General features: G+C 44.6%; 1 protein-coding gene across 4 annotated transcripts; it reads left to right on the top strand.

The window, feature by feature from the left end:
• Positions 1–14284: 14284 nt before the first annotated feature.
• LOC134485105 (protein NYNRIN-like) lies at positions 14285–19309 on the top strand. Of its 4 annotated transcripts, none has more exons than XM_063280920.1 (3): positions 14294–17168; positions 17868–17958; positions 18304–19309. In XM_063280920.1, the coding sequence occupies exons 1-3, from the start codon at positions 16679–16681 to the stop codon at positions 18542–18544; spliced, it is 822 nt and encodes a 273-aa protein (XP_063136990.1). In that variant the 5' UTR covers positions 14294–16678; the 3' UTR covers positions 18545–19309. The 4 variants fall into 4 exon arrangements, with proteins under 4 accessions (XP_063136986.1, XP_063136988.1, XP_063136990.1 ...); XM_063280919.1 differs by having other exon boundaries at positions 17859–17958; XM_063280916.1 differs by having other exon boundaries at positions 14285–17168; positions 17859–19309.
• Positions 19310–24699: the final 5390 nt, after the last annotated feature.

The following is a 24699-nucleotide window of genomic DNA, read 5'->3' as shown; positions in this document are numbered from 1 at the left end:
GACCCTGGGTTCCAACCTCATAGGTTAGCAATGAATGGCCTAGTAAGAGCATCAGTAGAAGGGGAAGCCCTTGGTCCTGCCAAGAGTGAACCCCGAGTGAACATAATTTTTGGGGGTAGGGCGGTCATGGGGGAGGATGGGGAGGGGAATACCCATATTGAGTAGTCGGGGGAGGGGTTAGGGGGACGTTTGCCCAGAAACCGGGATAGGGAATAACATTCGAAATGTAAATAAGAAATACTCAAGTTAATAAAAAAAAGAAAGAAAAAAAAAAGAAATACAGGGCAACAAAGATAAACAGGTAGAAGTCCGTAAAGAAGAAACACAAAAATCCCTTAAAGAATTACATGAAAACACAAGCAAACAGGTAAAGGAATTGAACACAACCACCCAGGATTTCAAAATGGAAATAGAAGCAATAAAAAATGCACAAAGTGAGACAACCCAGGAGACAGAAAACCTAGGAAAGAGATCAGGAGTCACACATGCAAGCATCACCAACAAAATACAAGAGACAGAAAAGAGAATCTCAGGTGCAGAAGATACCATAGAAAACATTGACACAACCATCAAAAAAAATGCAAACTGCAAAGCACTCCTCACACAAAACAGCCAGGAAGTTCAAAGCACAATGAGAAGATCAAATCTAAGGATAATAGCTATAGAAGAGAGTGAGGACTCCCAACTTAAAGGACCAGTAAATATCTTCAACAAAATTATAGAAGAAAACTTCCCTAACCTGAAGAAAGAGATGCCCATGAACATACAAGAAGCCTAAAGAATTCCAAATAGATTGAACTAAAAAAGCAATTCATCCAGTCATATAATAATCAAAACACCAAATGGACAAAACAAAGAAAGAATATTAAAAAATAAGAAAAGGTCAAAGAACATATTAAAGCAAACCTATCAGAAATACACCAGACTTCTCACCAGAGACTTGAGAAGCCAGAAGATCCTGGGCGAATGTCATACAGACTGTAAGAGAACACAAATGCGAACTCAGGCTACCATACCAAGCAAAACTATCAATTAACATGAATGGAGAAAACAAGATATTCCATGGCAAAACCAAATTTACACAATATTGTTGCACAAATCCAGACCTACAGATGATAACAGATGGAAAACTCCAACACAACATGGGAAACTATACCCTAGAAAAAGCAAGAAAGTAATCGTCTTACAACACACCCAAAAGAGGATAACCACACAAACATAATTCACCTCTAACTATGAAAATAACAGGAAGCAACAATTATTTTCCTTAATCTCTTTTAACATCAATGGACTCCATTCCCCAGTAAAAAGACATAGACTAAAAGACTGGATAAGTAAACAAGACCCAGCATTTGACTGCATACAGGAAACGCACCTCAGTGACAAAGATAAAACACTACCTCAGAGTAAAAGGCTGATAAAATATTTTCCAAGCAAATGGCCCCAAGAAACAAGCTGGAGTAGCCATTCTTATATCAAATAAAATTGACTTTTAACCAAAAACTATATAAAAAGGAGGGACGCTTCACACTCATCAAAGAAAAAAAAATCTACCAAGATAAACCCTCAATTCTAAACATCTATGGTCAAAATGCAAGGGTAACCAAACCCATAAAGGAAACTTTAGTAAAGCTCAAAGCAAACATTGCACTTCACACAATAATAGTAGATAATCAATAATAATAGATGTCAACACCCCACTTTCAGCAATGGACAGGTCATGGAAACAGGAACTAAATCGATCACAAAACAGGCCTCAACAGATACAAGAAGATTGAAATAATCCCATGAATCCTATCAGATCACCACAGAATAAGGTTGGTCAATAGAAATCCCACAGATACGTGAAAACTGATCAACTCTCTACTCAGTATCTGGGACAAGAAAGAAATAAAGAAATTAAAGACTCTTTAGAATTTAGTGAAAAAGAAGGTACAATATATCCAAACTTATGAGATGCAATGAAAGCAGTGCTAAGAAGAAAACTCATAGCTAGGAGTGCTTCCAAAAAGAAACTGGAGAGAGCATATACTATCAGCTTGACAGCTCACCTAAAAACTCTAGAACGAAAAGAAGCAAATATACACAGGAGGAGTAGATGGCAGAAAATAATCAAACTCAGAGCTGAAATCAACCAAATAGAAACAAAACGGACTATACAAAGAATCAACAAAACCAGGAGCTGGTTCTTTGAGAAAATCAACAAAAACAGATAAACCCTTAGCCAGACTAAACAGAGGGTACAGAGAGTGTATCCGAATTAATGAAAACAGAGTGAAAAGGGAGACATAACAACAAAAACTGAGGAAATTCAAAAATCATCAGATCCTACTACAAAAGCCTGGGAAATTTGGATAAAATGGACAATTTTCTAGACAGAAACCAGGTACCAAAGTTAAATCAGGATCAGATAAATGCTCTGAACAGTCCCATAAACCCTAAAGAAATAGAAGCAGTCATTAAAAGTCTCCCAACCAAATAAAAAAGCCCAAGACCAGATGGGTTCAGTTCAGAATTCTATCAGATCTTCAAAAAATACTTAAATCAATACTCTTCAAACTATTTCACAAAATAGAAACAGAAGGAACACTACTCAGTTCTTTCTATTAAGCCACAATTCCCCTTATGATGCTAAACCACACAAAGACCTTACAGAGAAAGAGAATGTCAGATCAATTTCTGCTATGAATACCGATTTGAAAACAGAAAAAAAAATTCTCACAAATCGGATCCAAAAACACATCAAAACAATCATTCACTATGATCACGCAGGTTCCCAGGGATGCAGAGATGGTTCAATATAATCCACTATACAAACAAACTCAAAGAAAAAAAACAAGTGATCATTTCATTAGATGGTGAGAAAGCATTTGACAAAATTCAACACCCATTCGTGATAAAAGTCTTGAAAAAACAGGAATTCAAGGCCCATACCTAAACATAGTAAAAGCAATATACAGCAAATCAGTGGCCAACATTAAACTAAAGGAGAGAAACTTGAACCATTGCCACTAAAACCAGGAACTAGAAAGGACTGTCAACTCTATCCTTACCTATTCAATATAGTACTCAAAGTTCAACCTAAAACAGTTAGACAACAAAAGGAGGTCAAAGGGATACAAATTGGAAAGGAAGAAGTCAAAATATCCCTATTTGCAGATGATATGATAGTATACTTAAGTGACTCCATAAATTCCACTAGAGAACTCCTACAGCTGATAAACACCTTCAGCAAAATGGCTGGATGTAAACTTAACACAAACAAATCAGTAGCCTTCCTCTACTCAAAGGATAAGCAGGCTGAAAAGGAAATTAGGGAAACAACACCCTTCACAATAGTCACAAATAATATAAAATACCTCAGTGTGACCCTAACCAAGTGAAAGATCTGTATGACAAGAACTTCAAGTCTCTGAAGAAAGAAATCAAAGAAGATCTCAAAAGATGGAAAGCTCTTTCATGCTCAAAGATTGGCAGGATTAATATAGTAAAAATGGCCATCTTGCCAAAAGCAATCAACAGATTGAATGTAATTCCCCTCAAGATTCCGACTGAATTCTTCATAGAGATAGAAAGAGCAATTTGCAAATTCATTTGGAATAACAAAAAAACCCAGGATAGCCAAAAGTATCCTCAACAATAAAAGAACTTCTGGAGGAATCACCATCCCTGACCTCAAGCTGTATTACAGAGCAATCATAAAAAACACTGCATGGTATTGGTACAGAAACAGGCAGATAGATCAATGGAATAGAAGACCCACGCGTGCAAGTCCTCCGAAGAGACTGTGTGCCCGCAGGTACCTGTGTTTTCCAATAAACCCTCTTGCTGATTGCATCCGAGTGGACTCGGCCTGGTCGTTGGGCTTGGGGATCTCCTTCCTGAAGGAAGATTCTCTCTGAGGGTCTTTCATATGGGGGCTCGTCCGGGATTTGGAGATCCTCCGCCCAGAGATCACTGACCACCCACCGGGAGATAAGCCGGCCAGCGTTTGTCTTGTCTGTTGTCTGTTGAGTCTTGGTCTTGTCACGTGAAGGATCGATCAATAGGCTCAGATCTGGGGACTATCTGGGCGGGCCAGAGAAGAGGCTGACGAGCTCGGACTTCTCCCCCGCAGCCCTGGAAGACGTTCCAAGGGTAGTTGGAGGAGAGGGAGATCCGGATCCGTGGCGCCTCCGTCCGTTTTCGGAGGGATCCAGACCCTTGATGGCTCCGTCTGAATTTTATTGGAGTAGAGGATCCAAGACCCTCGCTGACTCCGTCTGAATTTTTGGTTTCAGTTTGGTACCAAAGCCGTGCAGCGCGTCTGTCTGTTACTTGTTTGACTGTTGGAATTGTTTGTCTTCTTTGTGACCGGACTGTGGTTTTCTGGACCTGTTGGTGTCCATTGTTTGTGTTCTGTTTCTGTGTTTGGTATCCCAGAAGCAGCTAAGGTTAAGCTGCAGTTTGGGTCAGGTACTGAAGGTACCAGGCATCTGTGGAAATTGGTTATAGGATGCTTTGTCTTGGTCTTGTTTCTCTGGTTTGTTTTCTGTGATATTGTCAAGTGGTTTTTTGGCTTTCATTTTGTGTTTGAATTTGGATTGATGATGGTGTTTGAAATCATGAAACTGTTTGCTTTGTTCGTCAAAGAGTTTTACTTGGTCCTCTTGGTGCTTAAGTTAAAAGTTAAAAATAATTTGCTTGAGAGAAATTGTTTTCTGCGAGGAGTTTTATCTTTCTCTCTTGAGCCTCCTCCCCAAGGAGAGATGCCCCAGGTTGGGGGGCAGAGAAGCCCCTAAAATAGTTTCAAAAAGAATCTACAACAAACTGTGAAAAACTTTGTTTTGCCAGTCAAAATTTAGAATTCAGACTTTGGCTGTGGCCAAGGTCAGGATTAATGTTTTCTTTTCCATGGGCCTTTAGCCCACTGAGACAGTTTGGTGAAGGACTACTACTGCAGTCCTGGTATTCAGAGACACGGAGAGAGCCATAGTTTTTTTTTTAAAGGTTGGTACTATAGTATTAACAATCTCTTTATTAGATGTAAGAGACAGGAAGCCCCAGGTGAACTGGTTACAATTCTTTTGTCAGCTGCTTAGTATCTAGCACCCAGGTTCTAACCATCTCTCCATCCTTTTGTTATTAGTTCTTACTAGAAGCCTAGTGTCATTTGGAGGCTGGTTCTCTTGAGAGGCAGAGCCACCAAGCTGACAATGAAGGGAGGTACTCCTTAAGGGAAAATCTAAGTCCAGAGAGACAGCTGGTAACAGATAGGCTGCCTCTTGCTCATAGACAAAGCTTGTGCTTATTTTTACAATGGTACTTTTGTCCAAAAAAGGCCTCCTGGTTTAGTTGTGTGACTAAATGCTATTTGTCCTCTTCAGTGGACCTCTATTCTCTAGATTCCCTTCTTGTTTTCTCACCATCCCACTTGAGATGCTTGTTAGTAACTGTTACAGATCTTCTTTACCACTGAGGAAAGACAGAATCCTACTAGAGGCCAGAAAGAATGTTCCAGACATGGATGGAACGCCCTCACTCCTGACTGTTGACTTCAATACCCCTGAAGGTAGGGAGTGTTCCGGGTGTGCCCCCAGGCTCCAAGCGTGGGTCTCCTAGGGGCTGGAAAATGCCCCACCAATCTGGCTAAGATAAGGAAAAAATATGAAGAAAAGGTTACAGAAACTTGAAGGGTTAAGCTAAGTCACTGAGAGAGTTATTGTAAGTTGCAGAGAAAATAAGTTGATGTGTGGTTCAGGGTCTGTGCACAAAAGAGGACAACACCTAATAGCTGTAGAAGAAGATGCAGACAGAGAGACTGAAAAACGAAAGAAAGAGACAAAAAGAAGAGGAAGTTAAAAAGCTAAAGAGAGATAAAAGAAAAGAGAGGAACATATACTGGCCACAGTAGTTAGAAAACCTAGGAAGACAGTACCTGGCAACAGGAGAGAATTCCTGGCTAAAGATCGGTGTGCCTAATACAAAAAAAAAGGACATTGGGTCAGGGACTGCCCCAGGAAGAACAAGAGGGGCCTCTCCAGTGGCTCCGAAGGCAAGCCTCTTGGTCCTAGAGTGCTGGCTATGCACAAAGATAGAAGGAAAGCCTGCCCAGTTGTTGTGTGAATGCGGGGGGGGAGGGGGGGGTCCAACGCTCTGTGCTCCTATGCTCCAGTGGGCCAGTATCCAAAGACCTTGAGTACAAGGGGCTACTGACAACAAACAATACTTATGGACTGCCCGAAGAACAGTGGACCTTGGTGTGGGCCAGGTAACCCACTAGTTCATGGTCATCCCTGACTGCCCCCATCCCTTGCTCATGAGAAATTTGCTTTCCAAAATGGCTTGCATCGGCTGAAGGGTGAGGCCATGTGTATGCATATCTGCAGACTGTGTACGTGGGGCTTAAGACCTGTCTCAGTACACCAGTACCTGATGCTGGGAGATGTGTGGCTTAGTGCCATTCAGCCTGGAACACACTGTTCCTGCCAGCCGGGCACTGACAATTATCACCCAATCCAGGACTTAAACTGTGATAGAGTGGCTGCTGTTTTGCCTTTGAATAGAACGTCCCAAAAGATGGGACCACTGGTCAGCTGCAATGGACTAGATTCTCCACTGGTTGGGGACAATCTTGTCACCTTGCTGCCCAATCCTGACCTGGAGCCACTGCAACATGAGTGTCAAGCACTGGCAGAAGCCCATGGGTGGAGGAAAGACCTCTGTGACTGGTTGATTGACCCCTGCTGAAAGCGGAGGCTACCTTGTCTACAGACAGGAACAGTTCTCTTCATGAAAGTCAGAGATAAGTGGATGCTGCCATGGTGGACAACACAATGTCATCTGGGATGGCTGAACCTCAACCCCCCAGCACATCAGTGTCACAGATGCCTTTGCCATCTCTTGGATGCCCTGGTGAAGCCAACAACTGCTAAAAGACCTACAGGTGATACGGAAAGAAGACTGGCCACAGCTGGCAGCAGCCTAAACCCCAGGGACCCTCGAGACATCTCATCAGTTCCAGGTCAGAGACTACAGCTACATATAATGACACGGAGCACAGACACTCGAGCCTCACTGGAAAGGAACGTACCTGGTGCTGCTGACCACCCTGACGGCCATCAATTCTCAGCCCTCACCAACCGTGTAGTAGCTGTTGGGGCTTAGAGCTGGGACCTAGAGGGAAACTCAGACCTTCAAAAAGCTCCCTAGACTTAATTTCATGTTTGCCCTGGGTTCTATCAAGATAGGTGTGGGGATAGGCTTGATTTCTATTACAAATGATGTAACATTGCATATGTTAGTACTCCTAACACTTCTTGGGACTGTGCCTCAGGGATCATAATCTGTATAAGTTTAGAAGTTCTAAAAGCTAGTCATGACCTTGGTGTGTAGGTTTAGATAGTGCCCAGATTGGAATCCTGATGCTAAAGACTTAGTAAGACAAAAAAAGAGTTAAGAATTACTTAAGGCTATCTCGGTGCTACAAGGGCAGCACAAGGACATCTGCCATTGCCCTGCAATGAAAGGGTTATACAGAATTCAGAACTGCCATTGACTCAGATATAAAAAGAGTGAAAGACTTTTTAGCTGACCTCCAAGAATACCTAACCTCCCTCTCAGAGGTAGTCCTTCAGAATAGGAGGAGATTAGACCTGATATTCCTTAAAGGAGTCTGTGTGCTACACTGAAAGAAGAGTGTTGCTTCTATGCAGACCATTCAAGAGTAATTAAAGACTCCATGAATAAACTTAGAGAAAGGTTAGACAAAAGACAGAGAGACAGAGAAGCACATCAGGGATGGTTCGAGAGCTGGTTTAGTAGATCTCCTTGGATGACTACTCTTATATCTTCCCTTATGGGACCCTTCTTAGTTTTGCTTCTGCTTCAGATTATAGGTCCATGTGTGTTAAAGAAACTAGTTAATAGGTTTGACTCCTATAAAAGATAGAGACGCTCAACAAGGTTGGTTTGAGTCTTGGTTCACTTGATCTCCCTGGATCACTACCCTACTCTCTGCTATATTGATGGGCTATTACTAATAATTTTCTTGGTTTTAGTTTTGGACCCTGTGTGACAAACAGGTTAATTGCTTTTGTTAAAAATAGGGTGGGTGCTGTGCGGGTGATGGTTCTGAGACAACAGTACCAGTCATTTAGGACAACTGGTGAGACCAAATACGAGACTTGATATCAAAATTCTAAGATTAGAATTACTTAGTAGAAGAAGAGGGGAATGAAAAGAAAATTATACAGATTTAAGGTTTAAAAATATGAAGTTAAAAGAGTAAGTTTCAAAATTCACAGACTCAGAACTGAAACAGGATTGGGCAGGTCCAGGCATGCCCAGGCCCTGTGGGGCCTGCCCCGCCGTTAAAACTGACAGACCACAAAGATAAGGAAGAAAGAATGCAGAACCAGCCCGAGGTATCAGAACTGACTCATAGGCCATCTGGCAGGAAGGGATAAGCCCCTAGCCCCTGACATTCCGGACTCTTTTGCTGCATAACCCTGCATCCGCGCCTCATTTGAATCCACCAATCAAGTCCCTGTAACCATGCATCTGCTTCTGTACACCCGCTTCTGCTTCCCCAAACCCTATAAAAGCCCCATGCTGGAGCTGCTGGGCGCGCAAGTCCTCCGAAGAGACTGTGTGCCCGCAGGTACCTGTGTTTTCCAATAAACCCTCTTGCTGATTGCAAAAAAAAAAGAGAGAGAGAGAGAGAAGTGAAGACCCAGAAATAAACCTACACGCATTGGTCCCTTGATCTTTGACAAAGAAGCTAAATGATCCAGTGGAAAAATGACAGCATTTTCAACAAATGGTGTTGAATCAACTCGAGGTCAGCATGTAGAATTTATACTGACCTATTCTTTCTTTTAAAGATTTCTTATTTATTATGTATAAGTACACTGTAGCTCTCTTCAGACACACTAGAAGAAGACACCAGATGTCATTACAGATGGTTGTAATCCACCATGTGGTTGGGATTTGAACTCAGGACCTCTGGAAGAGAATTCAGTGCTCTTAACCAAACCACGAAACTTTTAACCCAAAACTTTTCCAATCCACAAGTAATAGGGACAAAATGGAATAGAAACTGAGGGAATTGCTAACCAATAACTAGACCAGGTTGAAACCTAGCCCATGGGCAAGCACCAGTCCCTGACACTGTTAATGAAATGCTGTTATACTTGCAGTCAGGCGCCTAACATGATTGTCTTTTGAGAGTCTTCACCCAGCAACTGATTGCAACAGATGCAGATACCCAAGGGCAAACATTGAACAGAGCTCCATGACTCTAATGGAAGAGTTGGGAAAATGGCTAAGGACCCCAAAAATCATAAGAACTCCACAGGAAGACCAATAGAGTCAACTAATCTGGGCCCTGTGAGCTCTCAGAGATTGAACCACAAACCAAAGAGTATACATTGGCTGGACCTAGCCTCACCCCCGCACAAATATAACAGATATGCAGCTTGGTCTTCATGTGGATCCTCTAACAAATGGAACTGTGAAGCGTCCACCTCGACCAGCAAGGAAGACTCGACACTGTTGGGCTCTTCTCAACAGCCTTTATTGCAGGAACACCTCATTCTTGATACGGGGGACCCCGGGGAACAAAGGCACTCACCTTAAGTATAAAACAGAGAGTGGCTGTAAACTTCTCCTCTGGGGATTGGTGGAGTGTGAGATACCTTATTAACATGCTTATCACCCTGGCCTTGTAAATGCCAGAAGAAGGACAGGGACATGGCTATAATGGTTGTATACCACAAACGACCACTAGATGTCAGTGCCATCTTTAGCCGCTCCCAACAACTCCCCCTTTATTGTATTATAAAAATGAATCCATTAGTTGAAGGTAGTGGTCTGAGATCAGACATGCCTCATAGAGTGCCCAGCTCGGCCATGGCGAGCCATTCTTGCAGTTAGGACTGCACCCCAATGGCTAGAGATGACTATGTTGTAACACACTGTTCTGGGCTATACGTGTGTGTTTATTTGGGGGAGAAACTGGGCAGAGGGGCATTTGACCAGCCTGAATGTTCAAACGGGGCGTAGCCACCTCGGTCTATGACTGGTCTAGATCAGGGTGTCACGTCAATATTGTCATTGCTTCTGTCTTAGGTCGTTCCTCTTGGCACTCAGTCTTACCCGTTGTAGGCTTACCTTATCACCACCGGGCCCCGTGTCTTAGGTTGGTCTGAGCCCGAGGAAAGTTGCCCATCTCTGGATACAATGGCTTCACATGACAGTGAGAAAATACGATCTAAGGCAAACTCTTAATTTTTCAAAGAGGCCAGCCATACGTTGGGAGAAGCACCACTTTCAATGGCGACCATAGCCTGGTAAACAATCGCTTTGTGTCTGGCATGTTCTCGTTGTAAATGGCAGAAGAACCATAGACATACTCCGCATCCCAAGAGGACAATGGCCCCCCAGGCAAACATGGCAGCCCATTCTTTAAAAAAGGACAAAGCATTGGTAATCCACGAGGTGAAATCTCCAAACGTGATGGGTTCCATTCTAGTGTTGTTAAGGACAGCAATCTGCATCAGCAATTGTCTCGATAATTGTTCCCCTTTCACGGACCAGTTTCCTTTCAGATAATTCGAGATTTCTTTGCTCTGTTGAGAATACTAAGAAAGGTTAGCTTGCAGAGGAGTAATACATGAGCCTCTAAGAGAGGAAACACAGGACAGCTGTGTCATATGGTATAGCGCCTCAATTTGTTCTTGAATTAAATCCATTCATTGGTTAGCTAATAGAAAGCCAGATGCCAAATGGGCATTAAATTCTTCTTGTATCTCTAATGCCACTGCGGTTCTTTCCACAATCTGATTGATAGTCTCAGCCGTCTATACTTGATTAGTCATAGCAATCGCAGCTGTTGTTGCTGTAGCAGCTCATAGTACAATGGCTGAAATTATAGCTGCTATAATACCAAAATCCCTTTTGGTTCTTAGTAAATGAAGTATGGGGAAATTATCTGGATTTGCTTCCACGGGGATAGGCACTAAAGAAGGAATCTTGACCATCACTGCGGTATCATTGGTGCCATCCCAGCATTCAGCTAAATAACAGACTACATCAGAGTTATTACAATTTAAAGCATTATTACTTACATTAGTGCTTATCAGAAAGAAGAAAGGTGGTCTAACACATAATGAAGCACCAACCGCAGTATCATTTGCTAAAAGGCCAATAATCTTTACATTTACTAATCTGGTTTTGTTATTTGCTCTAGTGACTGAAATATTATACAATGTACATTCTTCACCTAATAATCGAGCAAAAGGAATTAGAGATGTGTATGTTCCCTGCTCATTTGATAATACCCATTAATACCAAGGTCAAAAATTACGCCTGCCAGTCTTTTTTTTTTTTTTTTTTCGATTATACTGTACATTGCCAAGAGGAGGGGAAATTTCAAATCCCGGTAGGAATTGTATAGCTCTATGGAATGGACTCTGACATGGGGTAAATTTAGGTAGAAAGGCTTGATATGTGGGGCAAGTAGGTAGGACTCTACGACAGGTAGAGTCATCCAGTGTGTGAATGCCTTGCCCTGGGGGTGATGGAAAACTACAATTATGCATCATAATCAAAGTTGTAATGTTTAACCTAGCAGACTTCTTGATTGATGTGTCTCCACTGCCTGAAGAGGCTCCTTGGGTAATTTGACTCAAAGCAGCCAGGATGGTTCCAGTGCCCATAGCAGTATTGCTAACAGGATCTAACCAATTAGCCAATGTGGTCCTTCGCAGCCATATACAAGGCTGGGAGGAATTTTTAAGAGTGAAACATAATGTACGTAATAAAGAAATGTTAGTGGCAGTATACTGTTGGGGCAATTCTCCATTTGGCACTATACAAGGAACATCACACAAACAGGATGTGGAGAAAAAGGTTGGCAAAACAGTAGAATTGCTATGAACTAGCATAAGTACTGGCCAGGATCTGGCAATAGCCCACAGCGTGAGTGAATCAACCTGGATTACCATTCCCAGTAGTAATAGTAGGGTTCATAGTCTCATCTTCACGAAGAGCAGGAGGCATTTTGCGAGTCAAACGTTCAGGCACCCAGATTGGATTGTCTTGATTCTGTGGAAAAACACAAACAGCTCCCCTGGATCTCGAAATTACGGGATCTGGGCCACACCATTCACCAGTTAAGACATCCTTCCACTTTACGTCTGCATTAGTTATAGGTTTAGTAGCAGCATGGCGATCAGCAGCAGAGTGGCCCTGCGCATCCAAAATTAAGAAATTTAGAGTAAAAAGAGCTAAAGACAACTGTTCTCTTGGTGTTTTGCCATAGGCAATTCCCCCTTTTTGTTTTTGTAAGAGCTCTTTTAAAGTATGATGCGCTCTTTCCACAATTCCTTGACCTTGAGGATTGTATGGCAATCCTGTAGTATGTTTGACCTGCATTCTTTGGCAAAATGCCTGAAAGGACTTTGCAGTGTAGGCAGGCCCATTGTCTGTCTTGAGACTATCAGGCTTTCCTCAGGCTGCCCATGCCTCTAAGCAATGACTAATGGCATTACGAGCCTTTTCACCAGTCATCAGAGTGGCATGTATAATACCGGAACAGGTATCAATAGAAACATGAACATATTTTAAATTTCCAAATTGAGATATGTATGTGACATCCATCTGCCAACGTTTTAGTGTAATCATACCACGAGGGTTAACTCCCACCTGAGGAGGGTGGTGAAATTGAACACAATTCTGGCAACTTAATACCACATCATGAGCTGCAGCTCTAGAGATTTTAAATTTTTGTTGAAGAGTGAAAGCAGGAACATGAAACTTTTGATGAAATTCTCTAGTGAGATCAACTGGAGCTGCATGAAAAATAAATTCTCTACGAGTACTAGCATCCACCAGGGCTATATTACTGGCCATGGGACCAGGCAAATTAGTATGAGCTCAAATATGTTGTATGAAAAGCTTATTTTTTCTGGCCCAGATCAATTTTTTTAATTCTAAAAGAATTTGACATACAGTACTAGTCGACCTAATTGGTCCTGCAATTTCAAGTGAGCGTACAGCATTAGCTACATAAGCAGAATCAGAAATTAAATTAAAAGAATCATGAAATCTTTTAAAAACTTCCAATACAATTTTACATTCTGTAATTTGGGGGGTGCCTGCACTGTATTGGATTAATACTGGTTCTTGAGAATCAACCATCTAGGCACCTACACCTGTTTTGGAGCCATCTGTATAAATATCTAACGCTCCAGACAAAGGCTCTGAGGCAGTGACCTTAGCAAAGATCACTGGATGTAAAGTAAAAATTGTAACAAAGGATCCTTAGGATAATGATTGTCGAACTCTCCATCAAAACTACAGCGTAATATGGCCCAATCATCTATCAAGGCACACAATGTTTCTACTTGAGTTGCAGTGAAAGACCCCAGCTTAGCAGCAGTAACGCCATTTTGCAAGGCTGTACTTAAGATGACTGGTTCAGGGAAAGGTTAGAACACTGAGTACACAGCGGCTGCCAAGCAAGATATGTTTGGTTGAAGGCCTGGCAACAGGACGACTGCGGTTGAGCACCTGACAATGAGAAAAGCCCCGGGAGAGGTCCCACACCCTGGTGGGGGGCCGAGTCAGTCGTTATGTTCCAGGAAGGTAGCTAGGAAACTTGCCCCCGGGCTGAACCCTTGGGGGACCGAGTCAGCCGTTATGTTTCAGGAAGGTAGCTAGGAAACTTGCCCCCCGGGCTGAACCCTTGCCACATTAGAATCCACCAATTATATCCCTGTAACCATACATCTGCTTCTGTATGCTTGCTTCTGCTCCCCAGAATCCTATAAAAAGCCCATCCTTGGTTCCGTGGGGCGCGCCAGTCCCCCGAGTGACTGAAGCGCCCGCAGGTGCCTGCCTGTGTATCCCGACAATAAACCAAATCCTCTTGCTGATTGCATCCTGTGGTGTCTCGGTCTGGTCTTTGGAGTTGGAGGGTCTCCATCCCGAGGGAAAGTTCTCCCTGAGAGCTTTTCATTTGGTGCGTTGGCCGGGAAAGGAGATCCTCCACCCAGGGACCACCGACCACCCACTGGGAGGTAAGCCGGCCGACGTCTGTCTGATTCTGTCTCGTTCTGCCTTATTCTGTCTGTTCTGTGAGCGCTCAGCCAGGTCTGTTCTGTGAGCGCTCGGCCAGGTCTGTTCTGTGAGCGCTCAGCCAGGTCTGTTCTGTGAGCGCTCAATCAGGTCTGTTCTGTGAGCGCTCAGCCAGGTCTGTTCTGTGGGAGCTCAGCCAGGTCTGTTCTGTGAGCGCTCAGCCAGGTTCTGTGAGCACTCAGCCAGGTCTGTTCTGTGAGCGCTCAGCCAGGTTGTTTGGAATTTGGGCGGGACGAAGAAGGAGCTGACGAGCTCGGACTTCTCGCCCCGCAGCCCTGGAAGACGTTCCAAGGGTGTTAGGGGCCCGACTTTTCGGGGCCCAATCTGGGACTCTGGTTAGAGGAGGAGGATCCGGACTTACGGCACCTCTGTCTGTATTTTTGGCTTTCAGAGGGCCCCGGACTTTTGCCACCTCCATCTGACTTTTTGCTTTCAGTTTGGTACCAAAGCCGTGCAGCACGCCTGTCTGTTGTTTGTTTGACTGTTGGTGTTGTTTGTTTTCTCTGTGTCCTAATCTTCCTTAAAACTAACATGGGACAGTCTCTACCTTTGTGAAATCAGAGCCTTCTAAGAAACCTGTCCTCCCGGCAGACCTAAACTCCCCTCTCATAGATCTTCTCTCTGACAGGCCCGGCTAAAACGGAGGAGGCAGAGCCGCCGGCCAGATCAGTTGCCAGGCCACAGTCTGATAAGGGTTTCTCCCCTGTCGCAGGGAGATTGCGCAATAAGCGCGAGGTGATGCCAGATTCAACCTCCCAGGCTTTCCCACTTAGACAGGGAACCGGTGGCCAGACCCAATACTGGCCGTTTTCAGCAGCTGACATTTACAATTGGAAACAACACAACCCTTCTTTCTCCAAAGATCTGGTGGCACTCACCGACCTAATAGAATCTGTTTTACTTACCCACCAGCCTACTTGGGATGACTGCCAACAGCTCTTACAGGCCCTCTTAACCTCAGAAGAAAAACAAAGAGTGTTCCTAGAGGCCAGAAAACATGTTCTGGGAGATGATGGGCGTCCCACCCAGCTGCCTGAGGAAATTGATGCTGCATTCCCACTTAAGAGACCAAACTGGGATTTTAATACAGCTGAAGGTAAGGGACACCTACGCCTTTATCGCCAGTTGCTTCTAGCGGGTCTCCGAGGGGCTATACGACGCCCTACTAATTTGGCTCAGGTAAAACAGGTATTACAGGAAGCAGGGGAAACTCCCTCCGCCTTTCTAGAGAGACTTAAGGAGGCCTACCGTATGTACACTCCCTATGACCCAGATGACCCAGGACAAATGACGAGTGTCTCTATGTCCTTCATCTGGCAGGCTGCTCCAGATATCAGGACTAAGTTACAGAGGTTAGAAAATTTGCAGGGCTATACATTACAGGATTTACTTAAAGAAGCTAAAAAGATTTTTAATAAGAGAGAGATAAAAAAGAAACAAAGAATTGAGTCGAATCTTGGCCGCCGTAGTTCAGGGCCAAGAAAGGAAGGGAGATAGGGGGGGAGCTCGAAAGGGGCTGAAGCTGGATAAAGATCAATGTGCCTATTACAAAGAGAAAGGGCACTGGGCCAGAGAGTGCCCCAAGAAGCCTGGCGGACCCCGAAAGCCTCGACCACGAACCTCCCTCTTGGCTCTAGATAAAGATTAGGGAGGTCAGGGCCAGGAGCCCCCCCCCTGAGCCCAGGGTAACGCTTAAAGTTGGGGGGCAGCCGGTTACTTTCCTGATAGACACAGGAGCCCAGCATTCAGTCCTCACCCAAGCTTCAGGACAACTCAGCGACCGGACGGCCTGGTTACAAAGAGCTACTGGTGAGAAACAATACCGATGGACTACGGACCGCCGGGTTCAGCTGGCTACCGGTAAGGTGACCCATTCCTTCTTACATGTTCCGGACTGCCCGTACCCTCTGCTGGGCCGTGACCTGCTCACCAAACTAAAAGCACAAATTCATTTTGAGGAAGGAGGGGCCCGAATAACTGGCCCCCATGGAACTCCCCTTCAAGTTCTAACCCTACAATTAGAGGATAAATATAGACTATATGAACCGGGACAGGACAAGCCACAATCCCTAGAAATAGACACTTGGGTCACGAATTTTCCACTGGCTTGGGCAGAGACTGGTGGGATGGGGTTGGCGCTCCAACAGCCCCCCTTAATTATACAGTTAAAGGCCACTACAACTCCAGTCTCCATAAAACAATACCCCCTGTCACATGAAGCTTATCAAGGTATAAGGCCTCACATTACGAGGCTTCTAGATCAAGGCATCCTAATCCCCTGCCGGTCGCCTTGGAATACGCCTCTTCTGCCTATTAAGAAACCCGGCACTGGAGATTATAGGCCAGTACAAGACTTGAGAAAGGTCAACAAGAGGATAGAAGATATTCATCCGACTGTTCCAAACCCTTACAATTTGCTCAGTAACTGTTCATCAATGAGAAACAGGGGTATGCTAAAGGGGTCCTAACACAAAGGTTGGGACCCTAGAAACGCCCTGTGGCCTACCTGTCTAAGAAATTGGACCCTGTGGCCTCCGGCTGGCCACCGTGCCTAAGGATGGTGGCTGCTATTGCTGTCCTGATCAAGGACGCTGGAAAATTGACCCTGGGACAGCCACTCACCATCCTAGCACCCCACGCAGTGGAGGCCTTGGTAAAGCAGCCCCCAGACCGCTGGCTCTCTAATTCTCGCATGACCCACTACCAAGCCTTGTTACTGGATGCAGAACGGGTTCAGTTTGGGCCCGTAGTCGCCCTCAATCCTGCCACCTTGCTTCCTCTACCAGAGGAGGCAGAACAGCATGACTGCCTACAAATCCTTGCAGAAGTACATGGAACCAGGCCGGACCTATCGGACCAGCCTCTTCAGAATGCTGACCACACATGGTACACGGATGACAACAGCTTCTTGGCAGAGGGAGAGCGAAAGGCTAGAGCTGCGGTCACTACGGAGGACAAAGTGATTTGGGCGAAAGCCCTGCCTGCTGGTACCTCCGCACAACGGGCTGAACTCATCGCCTTGACTCAGGCGCTCAAGATGACAAAAGGTAAGAGGCTAAATATATATACAGACAGCCGTTATGCCTTTGCCACAACACACATCCACGGGGAGATCTAGCAGAGGCGGGGGCTGCTCACATCTGAGGGTAAAGATATTAAAAATAAGGCTAAAATTCTGGCCCTCTTAGAAGCCCTATTCTTGCCCAAAAGACTGAGTATTATACATTGTCCAGGACACCAGAAAGGGCACAACCCAGAGGCACGAAGAAACCGGCTGGCCGATGCCACGGCGGGAGAAGGGGCCATGAGCAAACAAATCTTGCCCTTAAATAGCCCAGACCAACCCACGCCCCCACCAGTGGGACAAACCAGTTGGGTTTATGCCCATGAGGACATAGAGCTCCTAAAAAAAATGGGGGCCATCTACCACCCTCAACTAAAACAGTGGGTCTACAAAGGACTTTTGAATTGATCTCCTTTTTACATAAATTAACCCATTTGGGGTTTATGAAGATAAAAACCTTACTAGATCGGGAAGAGATAAATCTGTGTTTTTTTGAATCGGGACAAAGCGATACAAAAGGTGACTGAGAGTTGCAAAGCGTGCACTCAGGTTAACCCGGGAAGGACCATGATTGGACAAGGTGTTCGTCCTAGGGGACACCGTCCCGACATCCATTGGGAAATTGATTTTACTGAAATTAAACCAGGTATATATGGATACAAGTATCTCCTAGTTTTTGTAGACACCTTCTCAGGATGGGTCGAAGCCTTCCCCACAAAACACGAGACTACAAAAATGGTCACCAAGAAGCTCCTCGAGGAAATCTTTCCCAGGTATGGCATGCCTCAAGCGTTGGGGTCGGACAACGGGCCCGCTTTCGTCTCCCAAGTAAGTCAGTTGGTGGCCAAATTGCTGGGGATTGATTGGAAATTACATTGTGCCTATAGACCCCAGAGTTCAGGTCAGGTAGAACACATAAATAGAACAATTAAGGAGACTTTATCCAAACTTACGCTTGCAACTGGCTCAAAGGATTGGGTGGCCCTCCTTCCCCTAGTTCTATATCAGGCCCGGAATACCCCGGGCCCCCATGGTCTAACTCCTTTTGAAATAATGTATGGAGCACCACCCCCATTTGTCCATTTCTTTGATTCAAACATTGCTGATTTTGCTGACAGCCCTTCTCTGAGGGCCCACTTACAGGCCCTACAGATTGTACAGAGAGACGTCTGGAGACCTTTGGCCGCTGCTTACCAGGACAAGCTTGAGCATCCGGTGGTGCCACACCCGTTCCAGATTGGAGACACCGTGTGGGTGCGCAGACACCAGACCAAGAATCTCGAGCCACGGTGGAAAGGACCCTACACCGTCCTCCTGACTACCCCGACCGCCCTAAAGGTAGACGGAGTCTCGGCTTAGATCCACGCACCACACGTCAAGGCAGTCCGGTCTGAGGAATTGACTAATCACAACACTACACCCCAGACATGGAGAGTTCAGCGCACTCCAAACCCCTTAAAGTTAAAACTCCTACGTGGCTCCTCCTAGCCCTTTTGTGGCCTAGAGTCAGTGGGGAAATAAGCCCCCACCAGACAGAAATTTCTTGACCAAGTCGAGTGAAAGATTTCACTCAAAGTTAGCAAAAAAAAAATGGGGGAATGAAAGACCCCAGCTTAGCAGCAGTAACGCCATTTTGCAAGGCTGTACTTAAGATGACTGGTTCAGGGAAAGGTTAGAACACTGAGTACACAGCGGCTGCCAAGCAAGATATGTTTGGTTGAAGGCCTGGCAACAGGACGACTGCGGTTGAGCACCTGACAATGAGAAAAGCCCCGGGAGAGGTCCCACACCCTGGTGGGGGGCCGAGTCAGTCGTTATGTTCCAGGAAGGTAGCTAGGAAACTTGCCCCCGGGCTGAACCCTTGGGGGACCGAGTCAGCCGTTATGTTTCAGGAAGGTAGCTAGGAAACTTGCCCCCCGGGCTGAACCCTTGCCACATTAGAATCCACCAATTATATCCCTGTAACCATACATCTGCTTCTGTATGCTTGCTTCTGCTCCCCAGAATCCTATAAAAAGCCCATCCTTGGTTCCGTGGGGCGCGCCAGTCCCCCGAGTGACTGAAGCACCCGCAGGTGCCTGTGCCTGTGTATCCCGACAATAAACCAAATCCTCTTGCTGATTGCATCCTGTGGTGTCTCGGTCTGGTCTTTGGAGTTGGAGGGTCTCCATCCTGAGGGAAAGTTCTCCCTGAGAGCTTTTCAGCAGTATATGGTATAATAATTTTCTTGGGTAAAATACCAAAATGCTGAATACAAGATTTAACACCTAACACAGCAAGCTGTGCAACAGCAGAAGGGTAATATTCAAGGGTCTTATTAGGTGAAATATGGGGATAAATCCACAGAAGTGGTCCTTGTTGCCATAGCACTCCTGTAGGCTAACTAAAGGTTCTCAGTATACACAAAAAGAGATCCTCCTTTTCCTTGTACCTTCTTAGCATTGCCTTTTCCAGTCTTTCTTCTACTTTTCTCAAGGATAATCGTGCTTCCTTGGTTAAAGCAGGGGTGAAGTAAGCTGGGAATCCCATTTCAGGATCTCATAGAGTGGCTGTAAATCTACATTAGGCATTTTTATAGGGTCGAATCCAATTTGTGCTTCCTAGTAACTTTTGAAAGTCATTTAATGTTTTTAAATGATCTTTTCGTAATTCAATTTTCTGAGGGGAAATACTAAGAGGAGTAATCTTTGTTCCTAAATACTCTCCCTTTTTGCCTATTTGAACCTTTTCTGGTGCTATAAACAATTGATTGTTTTCAAGCACCTTAACCACTTTAGCATAAACTGCTTCCAGGGTGCCACAATCTTTAGCTGAAAGCAAAATAACCTTAAGTCAGATTGGTGGGGCATTTTCCCTTTCGGGACCTCAGTAGCAGCCCTTTATCAAACTGTCTCAGTGGCCTAAAGGCCCAAGGAAAAAAAAACATTAATCTTGACCTTGGCCACAGCCTCTAATTGGAGTAAGCTGAAGAACCGGTGCCAAGACTTTCTCCTCTTATCATCTGAAATTAAAACCTGAATTCTAAATTTTGACTGGCAAAACAAAGTTTTTCACAGTTTGTTGTAGATTCTTTTTGAAACTATTTTAGGGGCTCCCCTGTCCCCAAACCTGGGGCATTTTAGCCATAGGGGCAGAAACTGGCTGCTGAGTGGATAGGATCAAATGCGCTCCCCATGTAACTTAATGTTGGAGACTGACTCCTCTCTTGGAATAAGGCCAGCAGATAAGGCAGGCTCCCTTAAAGAACTTCTCTTAATGAACGCTCTCCTTCTGTGAGCAAGTGTTGAAGGTCAGGCCACTAAAGGCAGAAATTCCTTTCTTGTTCTTGTTTTCCTTAGAGTCCTTCCCCACCTCGCTCTCAGCCTTTTCAGATCATTCCTCCTGTAGCATTTCTAACACAGTCTGTCCCTTTAAGTTTCCTTGCTCCCAAGCAAAATTTACATCTTTTCCCCAGCTTATCTCAGCTGTCCACCATGAGACTCCCAGAGACAGCAAAACCATGGTGCAAGTGGCTTCGCATTCACTAAGAAATCTCTCTATAGTGCTTCTCTTTATCCTATGCCTTTTTCTTTCAAACAGCTCTTGAAGGGCCAGAAAAATTGGGTGATAATGAGAAGTCCCCATGCTCGCGGCAGCAGCTCTGCAGCTAGTTTCGCTCTCCCCTACTGTGTGGGCTGGGAGCACAAGCACAGATAAAACACTATGTTTCAAAAATTAATGTTGGCTATCAACCAACACACCGACACTAGAGCGGGGTCCATAAAATTAAATTTCCTACTCACTACACTTGCTCCATAGCTGGAGAGAGGCAAACTCTGGCTAAACTCCCCCAATCTCCAGGGGTGAGACAATATCTGCCAAGAGCCTCAATTTGAGCGATAACAAAAGCTGTGTTGACTCCATAGGTTTTGACTGACTCTGCTAATTGCTTTATTGTTTTAAAGTCAACAGGTTCATGATGTCGCTGCCCATTTACATCCAGAAAGATTGGAAAACTCAATCCTAACTCTTTCCATACTTCTGGGCAAAAACAAGTACCTCCTGCAGGCTTCACCATCCTTTTACATTGAAAGTTATACGGAGGTGCAGGGGTGCCATTGGTATAACTGCTTTCTTATCTAATTCTTTGGCTTGTTTCTGCATAGCGTATGCATGTGGCCAGTCAGGATGATAAATCTCTTTCGCATACTGAGCGGCTTCTTCCTCAAGGTCAACTAAGTCATTATCACTGAGCTCTGAGTCACTAGACATTCCCAAGGTCAATGCCTTTAATGAGGGATATATTTTCTTTGTCTCTATGTCCTGATTATTATCTCTGTCTCTGTCTATCCTCTCCTTGGTCTTTTCTGTCTTTTCTTTTACTTCTTTTCCTCCCTTTCTTTTCTTTCCTTCCTTCAAAACTTTCTCTCCTTCTGACATACTCTCTTGTTGCTCTGTAAGGATTTTCTGGCCTGTCCTAACAGCTTCTTCACATCGTTTATCTTCTAAACAGGCATGAACCAAATGCCAACGCAGCTTTGTCCCTGGTTTAAGCTTGCCCTCTGTTGTTTCCCTATCCAGATCTTTTCCTAACTTGTCCCATGCTCTTAAAGTGAGCGACCCTGACACTCTAAACCACGTAGCACAACGGTTATATTCATCAAGAAAACTCAACAGGATTTTTTTTTCGATATTAAGCTTATGCTGACCAAGAAGCTCCTGAAGAGCTGACAGGAGCAGGGTGGAGTGTGAGTTTCCCATGCTTTTACGACCTTATTTACGATCGATTTACGAGCACGGCAAGCTGGCGTGTTTATTTACACACGATCTTGTGGCTCATTATTAGTGGGCTCTTCCCAGCAAATGCATTCCTGGACGATGGCAATTCAAACAGTAGCAACACCACAACACAAAAAGAGTATAAGGCAAAAGTGCTAGTCCAACCCACAAAGGATCAAATGAGAAAGACAACACTGCCGTGTTCCACAAACCCTTTTGCCTCTAAACCAAGGCTTTCATCGTCTCTGCTTACACCAGAGAACCTTACTCTGTAGCCTTTATACCAAGCCTTTCATCATCTCTGCTTACTCCAGAGAACCTTATTGTCCCATTAGGGAAATTTTATGATCCCTATTCCCCAGGAGCTAATTGCCCCTTCTGGGAACTTACCTATGTCGCCGGTCCTGAAGCTGAAAAGTTCTGAGCCCTCACGAGAAAAGAGAATTTTCTCGGGTCCCCATACTTTGGCCACCAGTTGAAGCGCCCACCTCGACCAGCAGGGAGGACGCGACACAGTTGGGCTCTTCTCAACAGCATTTATTGCAGGAACACCTCTTTCTTGATACAGGGGTCCCCAGGGAACAAAGGCACTCACCTTAAGTACAAAACAGGCAGTGGCTGTAAACTTGTCCTCTGAGGATTGGTGGGGTGTGAGATACCTTATTGACATGCTTATCACCCTGGCCTTGTAAATGCCAGAAGAAGGCCAGGGACATGGCTATATACCCATGTTATGGTTGTATACCACAAAAGACCACTAGATGTCGTGCCATCTTTAGCTGCTCCCAACAGAACTGGGGTTGTCTCAGTCTATAGTTCCTAGCATTGGATCTCATCCTTACCAAGACTGCCTGGTTAGGCCTCAGTGAGAAAGGATATAGCTAGTACTACATGAAGCAGATGTCCCAGGGTTAGGTGGTACCCAAGTGGAGGGGGCAATTGGGACAGGGATTGGCAAGGATGGGACTAAGGAAGAGGAGAGAGATGGGCTGTGACCAAGATGTAAACTGAATTTTAACTTTTAAAAAAAGTCTTTATGAACCAAAACAAATGAACAAGCATAGATGAAGTTACTGGAAATATTGATGCTAATTAGCTGGCTAGAGCTAAGGAATTAGCAGTGATTAAGAAGGGATGAGCATCACTGAGGTAAATTTTTCTTGGAAGTGTTTTCTAAGACCACAAAAAAGTTTTATTCCAGAGATAGACTTTGTGCTGGAAGCTGGACTGTGTTATCTGTAAGAATCACCCAGATGGTACTAGTTTTGAAGGCATGGTTTCACAGCATGATTACTATGAAGTTGAAGTTGCCTTGGAGACCCAAAGATGTTAGAGAAAGCAGAGTCATGTGATCCCTACTGAGGAAAACTGCTAGCAGGAAGTGGAACCAGCCCAAGATAAAGACATTTGTTTCAGTCAACAAAAATGAAAGGAGTTGGAGACCTGAAGATCACTTTGAAATCAGATATGGAGATATAGAGTTTGGAGTTCTCCCAGCTGGTTTTCTGCCTTGCTTTGGTTCAGTATTTACTCACTATAATATCTTGGAGAGGTAATAAATATCCTATGATGTTGGGTTTTATAGGGGATCACAGATAAGTGGTTGGATGAATCTCAGAAGAGACTTTGAACTTTGGACTTTTAACATTGTTGAGACTGTATAGACTAGAGGGACTTTTGAAATTAGTCCCTAAATAATAATGCTAAATATATTTTGCATTATGGTGTTGCTAGGTATGGCCTCTATGCTGGTTTAAATATGCTTGGCCCAGGGAGTGGCATAGTTAGGAGGTATAGCCATGTTGTGGAAGTATGTCACTGTGGTGATGGGTTTTGAGACCTTCCTCTTAGCCAAGTGGAAGCCAGTCTCTCCTGGCTGCAGTTGGATCAAAATGCAGAACTCTCAGCTCCTTCTATGGCACCATGTACTCTGCCTGGCTGCTGCTGTATTCCTACCATGATGTTAACGGACTGATCTCCTGAACCTGTAAGTCAGCCCCAATTAAATGGTGTCTTTTATAAGAGTTGCTTTGGTCATAGTGTCTCTTCACAGCAACAAAACCAAAACTAAAATAGCCCCTATAAACTCATGTGTATGAACAAATCTATGGGGGGCGAGGGAGTGGAATATGATAGTGTGAATATATTTGGACTATGGGAAGTGGCACTGTTAGGAGGTGTGGCCTTGTTGGAATAGGTGTGGCCTTGTTGGAGGAAGTGTGTTACTATGTAGGCAGGCTCTGGAGGGCTCCAATGCTCAAGCTCTATCCAGTATTGAAGAAAGCCTCCTCCTGGCTGCCTGCAGAAGAGAGTCTTCTGGCTGCCTTTGGATAAAGATGTAGAACTCACAGCTCCTCCAACACTATGTCTGCCTGGTCGCTGCCTGGCTTCCTGTCATGATGATAATGGACTAAAACTCTAAAATGTAAGCTCGCCTCATTTAAATGTTTTGTTTTGTAAGAGTTGCCTTGGTCATGGTGTCCCTTCACAGCAATGGAAACCCTAAGACATAGACATATGTAAAGTTATCAGGGAGGTCAAGAGTCTGGGTATCATGGTGGCTGATCTTGGGTATTACCTTGACTGCACCTGGTATCAACAAAAACTCGAGCTGCTGGGAACTCTTGTGAGGAGTCTTTTCATCAGGTTGCTTGAAGCAGGAAGACCCTCCCTAAACATGGGTCACACCTCATGCTGACAGACACAGGAAAGTAGGAAATTGTGCTTTTTTCCCCCTGCCTGCCCTCACTCTCCCT

This window comes from Rattus norvegicus, chromosome 1 (assembly GCF_036323735.1).
Source record: "Rattus norvegicus strain BN/NHsdMcwi chromosome 1, GRCr8, whole genome shotgun sequence".
Taxonomy (NCBI): Eukaryota; Metazoa; Chordata; class Mammalia; order Rodentia; family Muridae; genus Rattus; species Rattus norvegicus.
This window is presented reverse-complemented; position numbering and strand designations above follow the sequence as displayed.

What these genes read in the sequence shown, in the direction of transcription:
- LOC134485105 (XM_063280916.1), top strand. Translation starts at nt 16,679, where the DNA reads ATGGTGGCTGCTATTGCTGTCCTGATCAAGGACGCTGGAAAATTGACC. An exon ending in GGCGCTCAAGATGACAAAAG is followed by an intron (nt 17,169 to 17,858) that starts GTAAGAGGCTAA and finishes AGTATCTCCTAG; the next exon opens with TTTTTGTAGACACCTTCTCA.